At 41.7% G+C, this 7,500-nt stretch overlaps 1 protein-coding gene across 3 annotated transcripts in view; it reads right to left on the bottom strand.

Annotated features, from left to right (window-relative positions):
* Positions 1-2,769: 2,769 nt before the first annotated feature.
* Positions 2,770-7,500, bottom strand: part of fgfr3 (fibroblast growth factor receptor 3) — a 57,265-nt gene continuing 52,534 nt past the window's right edge. For all 3 annotated transcript variants that reach the window (XM_031580212.2, XM_031580213.2, XM_031580214.2), the window contains exons 17-18: positions 7,419-7,500; positions 2,770-7,156 (exon numbers count right to left, since the gene is read on the bottom strand). The exon at positions 7,419-7,500 is cut by the window's right edge and continues 24 nt beyond it. In XM_031580212.2, coding sequence (XP_031436072.1) covers positions 6,992-7,156; positions 7,419-7,500 — 247 coding nt within the window. In that variant the 3' untranslated portion in view covers positions 2,770-6,991. The remainder of the gene's footprint in view (positions 7,157-7,418) is intronic.

Genomic DNA, 7,500 nt, shown 5'->3' with positions numbered 1-7,500 from the left:
ATTTAGGCTTGTTGACTGAGGACAGAGAACAGCACCCACTGTGAAATGAGCCACCAGGTCTCTGCCAAACATTTTAACCACACATATACACAGAGAGAGAAGGGGGAGAGAGGGATAGAGAGAGAGAAAGAGAGAGAATCCACACTCATTTAGAACATGACATTCTATGTGCCCAGTCCCCATTACACAAGCATACAGAAATGTAAAAATGCACGAAGCTACTTTCGTTCACTCAGTATATATTCAGTACACTTTCGTTCACTCCTTATATATATTCAGTACACTTTCGTTCACTCAGTATATATATTCAGTACACTTTCGTTCACTCAGTATATATTGTGCATTCAGTTTAAAAGGGTTGAGTAGAAAACGCATTCCCTGCCTTGGCCCCTTCCTTTCTCTTCCACGTCATTCAGTGACAGGGGTTTCATATCACGGAGGCCAACACCAAGCTTGAGACTGAAGAGAGTGAGCCTTGTTAGGGGCCCTAAACCGATGGGGCGCCTGGTCCAACAGGCCATTTTTCATGGGCATTCTTTGCTACAACATGCATTCATTTATTATGAAACCATGTAACACTGCAATGGCTTTTGTCCACGAAAGACACAAACGTGCTAGCATTGTGTTCATAAAATACAAAAGAGAGCACATTCTTTCGTGCACGGAAAACAAAATGGATGATTCATGTTGCGCTCTGGATTGAATGTTATGCTTTTGATTTTGTGAACAATACGCTGAATACACTTCTCACTTGGTGGACAAAACAAACTCATCTCATAGACAAAAGTTAAAAAAGTCCACAAAACAGATGTCCGAGGCCCACATTTATACTCCTCTGGCTGTGAATACACAATGCACTACACTCTGATCCTTCTGGGCCAGGGAATGTCCATTATGTCCACATAACAGTTCTGCTAAATGACTGAATTTGATGTGCAAATGGACTTTGGTCCATACATTCCGTGAGTCAACAAATTACAGAACGCATTTGTGTCCGTGAAAGCAAAGGCTGCTTGAACGTTTGTAGACATCAGAGTTTTACTAAAGTACAAAATAAATGTTACTGTAGGCTGTATTACTGAAAGTATGATGTACATGGAGGGTCTTTGGTTCGATACATACTGTGAGTTGGAAGGCTACAGAACGCGTTCTGTCCACAAAAGGAAAGGCTGCTTAAACTGTCTTAGGCATCAGTGTCAGTTTCAGAGTCCAGAGAAAGTTCAAGCAGCCTTTACTTACGTGGACAGAACACATTCCGGAACCTTCCAACTCACAGTATGTATCGGACCAAAGACCTTTAGTGCACGTCATACTTTTCTCTGTACCCACCTTCTCCCACTATTTTACCTCAAAAATGGGGCAAGTAAGATTTAATGAAAGTTCAATGATCAGACCTGACAGATGTGAAGGAATTAGAGAGATGGAAGGAGTGTGAGAGAGTGAAATATATATATATATATGTATATGTATATGTATATATTTACATATATATATATGTGTGTATGTTATAGATGGAGAGAAAGAGTGAAATGTATAGATGTTATAGATGGAGAGAAAGAGAGAGACTGACAGTGGAGGAGGGAGGGAGAGAAGGGGGAATGTAGGGAAAAGGTGGATTGAGAGATGGAAAAGTTCTGCAAATGAAAACACATCTGAAACAGAAACATCCATTTAGCTTGTGAGCGAAGGGGCACAGGCAGGCAGGCAGGCGCACACACACACACACACAAACACACACACACACACACACACATGCACCTTGGTGAATGGGCCTCTTCAGCATGAATGAGGAAGTTGCTCTGAGGAGCAGGACGTTCCCTTCAAGACACACTTCAGGCTGGAGGGGGGTCTACACACACACACACACACACACACACACACACACACACACACACACACACACACACACACACACCTCTAAACACAAGCTGAGCACCGGCCAAGTAGCCCAAAAACACAGAGATCTCTCTCACTGTCCTGCAGTCTGGCGCCAGAAACATTCTTGAGCATTCATTACAAAACAGACAAACACACTCTCTCTCTCTCTCACACACACCTTTCAGCCCTGCCTGAGCTGGCAGAGTCGGCCAGGGAGACTGACCGCCCCGCCACGCCACAGCGTTGTCCGCTCATCAACAGGACATGACTCGGCACAAATGAATCTAGGCTGGCGGCTCAGAGGAGGCAGTGTGTTTAGCGCTGGGGCCGAAGCCAGAGAGACACCCGTCCTGTGCTCACTGCCAAGCCTGTTCCACTCCTCAAACGTCTTCGGTTCTCCACCAGCACTCACTGACAGTTACACAACTGTCTGGCACTAATCGATGGCCAAACTCTGGGATTTTTTTCTACTGGGTCAAATGCTCCAGCGGTTTTAGAGGAGCTAGCTATCTCACATTCTCTTCTCCATTTCATTGGTCCGAGTGAAGACGAGCTGGCTGGAGTTTAGATATCCTTAAGCTGGGCTGGGCTGTATTTCCTAAAGCTGCTTTTTGCTATGGTTACCGTTTAACATAATCATTCAACTCTGTCTTTTAATTATCATGGTTGTAGAACAACAAAGCTTTTGGGAAATGTAGTTCTGGCCTTGAACTGTAAAACACCCCAGAATAAGGGGTATAATCTGAATTCATGTTTAAGTTTAAGAATGAGGTTGTGCAAGTCTGTTATGTGACTGGTGAATAGATGGTCGGTCAGGTGACCACAAACCAAGAAATGTGTTCATTTTATCTTCCAACAAGACTCAACACAGAATTATTTGACACGCCAAGGTTTCATTTTGTAACTCTTTTATTGAAGCGTTCTTTTAAACACCTTTTTTGTTTTGACAGCATAGTTTTTGTCAGGCACACACTAATATGAGAGTATTGAGCTTTGGCCCCGCCCAGAGGAATGGCGGAACTTCAGCAAAAAGGAATGTTCCGGAGAGATCATGAAACAGAGAGAAGAATCGTGAGGGAAAAAAAAATATTGAAAAACTGACATGAAACAATGATGAAGAACTGTCTTCATACCAAACTGTTAGTCAATCATCTTAAATCTTTGATGAATTTGTTAAAGTCAGAGCAAATGAAAGACAGAAAAATAAAATGTTCATTCTAATAAAAACAAGTGAGTTAATTTCTGTCAAACTCTGGGGGGAAAAGAGCTTCTACGTGGAATGCATTGCTTGGTTAAAAGTTTAAGATTTTTCAAGAAAAAACCTTGCTAAATTGCTTTTTTTTCTCTTAAATCAAATTTACACACCTATATATAAATCTATCTGATGTACAGCAACTGTTTGTGAAACAAATTAACCTATAATTTCAACTTATATTTGTAATGTCTAGTAAGAGCTGTGGTGGAACTATCAAAAAAGAAAACGATAGAGAAAATAGAACAAAAAAAGAAAATCAAAATGAATGGAAGAATGGTGGTCACACTGTATTGCTAATTATTCCAACCAGCATTGAAGCTTTCAGATGTTCAGAGAAGGTTCCAGAGAATTCACCTTGATTCACAACCTCCTGACCCCTAACTGACCTGAAACACACTCCCTCTCAGCCTCCATCTTAAATTAAGGGAGGGTCACAAAATGGCTACCATCCACCAAAACATAACAAAAAAAAAAAAAAAAGATTAGTATAAATACATCACAATAAGAATAAATAAAAAGAGTTTCTGATCAGGCAGTTGAGAGGACCCCTCTGAGGGACCTTCAGTAGTAGAGGAGAGGAGAGGGTGGAGTTCAAAGTAAACAGAAGCTGCAACATCACTGACTGTTCCCTCGCAGTGTTCAACAGACACTCACACACAGCCTGCACCTTGGCTTTCAAAAGCTATTGGTGGTTGCATTGCCTGCTGGGATGTTCTTAGAACCTGCTAAACGGAACTGTGTTCCCTGTGAACTCACCCACCACCTCGGTACTGGTACTTTCACGGACAAAAAAAAAAAAAGAGAGAGAAGGCAAAAGGAACAACAAAAAATAAAAAGACAGGAGGACAAATTAGACGTGCAGGAGGAACCCAGATGCCCGCTAAATCTGGAAGAGATCTACTGCGGATCCGTGCCATGCCAGGGCCAGACCTGTGCCAACCTCAGCTGCTCTCTGAGGAGTCATAGCAACTCTCGCCATAGGGAAAGCTTTTCAACTCAGCCTGGAAGAAATAAATTAAGAGCATCAGTCTCACTGCTCCCTACCACCCCCCACCCCACCACCACCCCCTCCCCCTTCGAGACAAGTGCCACGTATCCTTACTATTCAAAATCTGGCCCTGTTACTGTGACTTGGTTTGCCTATTAATCTAGATTAACACCCCCCTTCCCAATCCAAACAGGATGTGAAGTGCAGTTGTTCCATTCAGCAGGGATAATGCTACTCTTCCTCTCCTCCTCGCTCCTTCGCTCCCTTACTTTCTTCGTCTCTTCTACACGTCACATTTCAGGCACTTAGCGTGTAGAAAAATTAGCCAATTAAAATGTTTAGAGGAACAAGAACAAAACAAAACAAAAAAAATCACATACTGCATTTAAGACCAACGTTACTGTCTCTATTACTCATTTTTCAGTTCTAGCAGCATGTGTATCTCTCTCTCTCTCTCTTTCTCCATCCCTCTCTTTCTCTCTGTCTCTCCTCTCCTCTGTTCCTTTCCTGATTATTGCCAATTTCTAATTCGCTTTGTAAACATCTGTACCTCCCAGGTCCTCCTGAGGGGGTTACAGCTATCCCAGAAGCCCCTGTAATCCACTTGGACCAAAGTATGCCCAGAGGCAGCATGGGATTGTTTATCATTAAGAACGCAACATGGGAAGAAGAAAAAAATAAAAAGAATGGAAAAGTTTTTGGCACTTTTACAGAACGTTTCCGTTGTACATCGTTACAATTTCATTCAAACATTTAAATTTATTTTGATGAAGCATCCGTAGGTATGCACACACACATACACACACACACACACACACACACACACACACACACACACGAACACACACACTCTCTCACATAAAAAAACCTCTAGCCTACAGTATGTTGTTTTAGTTACTCCATAGTTCTTTGTGTCGAGTTTTCAGGGTTTTAGGTCACAGAACCTTCCTTCATATGCAGAAACACTTGCGAGCAGCAGTGTGGTTTCCGATGCCAGGCACAACTTTTGCAAACATGTCCTATGGACTTCTCATAGTACTTTGTTTTTAAAGAGCCTAGCCAGTTTAAGTCACATTCATTTCATGTTGATGGCATGTAAAAGAGATGCATCCTTGGCAAGAAGAAGAGCTTACATTTTATTGTGGTGCCAGGATTTTAAAGCACTCTCTCCTAATTGGCACTATATTTTAAAATATTAAAAGTCAATTTCTTATCACAATTATGTAAGTTTTTTCTAAGTCTAGTATATCTAAAAGTGCTTTAGGGCCTACTTTTAAGTGAAATCTGTTCCAGACAGTGAGTTTCTGTTCAGTCTTTAAGAATAAACAGAAGCCTTAGGGTTTAACGCCTGCATAGGGAACCTCACTAGCTGTCTCGATGTACAAACATATAACACTGACGCCACAATTAAAATAACATAAACAGAACAGAAGGAAACGAACAAACAAACAAACAAACAAACAAACAAAAAAACATTTGGTTTCCTTGGATTCTTTTAAAACGGTTAATGTTTTTGTTCTGGTATCTAAGTTGCTGATGATAAGTTTTCATATCCATCCAAAGAGATTTCTTAATAACACTTTCCATACATTCTTTCACCTGTAAACAAAAAAGATGTATCAAAAAAGAAAATTAGAAAATGAAAAACCAGTTGAGAAAATAATGTTGCACTTCCGTTGTAAATAAGTTACAAGAAAAATTAAAATCTGGAAAAAAAATGTTACAGTACCAAAATCCTAGACTATATCTTTTAAACCTTAAAAACTGTATGTTATTGTCTATAAATACCTTTACAAATATACAAGTTAATTATTCAAATAAAACCTTTTTGTATCATTTTAGATTTAAATGTTTCCACAATCTTCACCAGTGTTCTCTCCATTGCAATGCTCCAATCCTAAAATGTCAGTAAAGAAAAAGTCCTCTTTTTTTTCTTTAAAGTACACCGTTGCAGATTGCAAATATGATACATAGTGTTCTATATTTATATATTTACAATAAAAACTTTTTTTTTCAGGACATACAAAAGCACACATCTTTAAGTATTGTCCAACCTCCTAGCACATTTAAACTCTTTTTTTTTTTTTTTCTCTCTCTCAGGAAGAATAATTGCATGAGTTGAGTTCTGCACTCGTTTATGGACTGTGCACTCCATCATGCCTTATCCCCCCTTCCGTGGAGAGAAAAAAGGAGAGGGGGGGTAACTCTCTCTTCAGGCTTCTGGAGTCCAGGAGAGCCAGCATGTTGAGGTTCAGAGGGGAAGAACTGGCCACGTGGGTTAGTCCCATTCTGGCCTCAGCTATTGCAGTAAAGGATATACTTTGCCGTAAGTGTAAAGGGCTCGTTCACACACACACACACACACACACATACATGCACACTCACTCACTTACTCACACACACATACACACACACACACCCACAATATTCAGTTGCTTGGCAACACTTTTGGTTGTCCTTGCAGATCCGCTCATTCCCTTTGAGTGTGTATTTGCTGTTGTTGGTATGTGTGTCTTTTTTGGATAGGCACGGAATGGTATGACTGTCCAGAAAGTTCCAACTGAATGATCTAAGAAACTGGCCGAGTACAAAAATAGGAATTTTTCTTTCTCTACAACAGACAAAAAAGAAACATATCTGGAAGAAGAAAGAAAAACAGACAAATGTCCATCCTTCACATAGAAAACAAACAAAAAAAACTGGCAACAGTTCCTTTTTCCTCTCTCCTTTTTTCCCCCATCGGTTAAATGCAGCTCAAAACCTATGACGGTGCAACTGAGCGGCGAGGATGACTAAGCATTTCCTCCAAAGCAAGGTGAGGTGTGTGTGTGTGTGGAGGGGGAGGGGGGGGTGGTGGTCTGAGTGGAGGGCTACGTCCTGATGACGCCGTTGCCATGGTGATGACGAGGGAGGCAGGGTGCGTCGGGGAGCGGGTCGTGGGCGAACACCGAGTCGTCGCCTGACGAGCAGGTGCTGCCCGAGTCAGGGCAGGCGGGGGAGTACTGCTCGAACGTCACCGACAGGTCCAGGTACTCCTGAGGAGCGCACACACACACACACACGCAGAGATTAGAGGAAAGCCCATATCAAGTGTAAATAAGAGAGGAGAAGAGAAGAACAGTAGGGAAAAGTAGAGAAAGGATAGGAGGGAAGGTTGATGTAGGAAGGAAACAAGTGGAGAAACGAACTAGTGAAGAAAGAGAAGAAATAGAAGAGGGAAGGAGAGGAAAGAGAAAAGAGAAAGAGAAAGAGAGAGACAGGAAAGGAGGAGAGTAGGAGAGGAAGAGTGTGTCTTACATCAGTAGAGGTCATGGACAGCACGCGGTCGTGATCCTCCACCAGCTGCCTGAATGTGGGCCGCTGAGATGGAACAGCGTGC

Source organism: Clupea harengus, chromosome 14, assembly GCF_900700415.2.
Source record: "Clupea harengus chromosome 14, Ch_v2.0.2, whole genome shotgun sequence".
Classification (NCBI taxonomy): domain Eukaryota; kingdom Metazoa; phylum Chordata; class Actinopteri; order Clupeiformes; family Clupeidae; genus Clupea; species Clupea harengus.
Note: the sequence above shows the minus strand (reverse complement) of the source record. Positions and strands in the feature narration are given on the sequence as shown.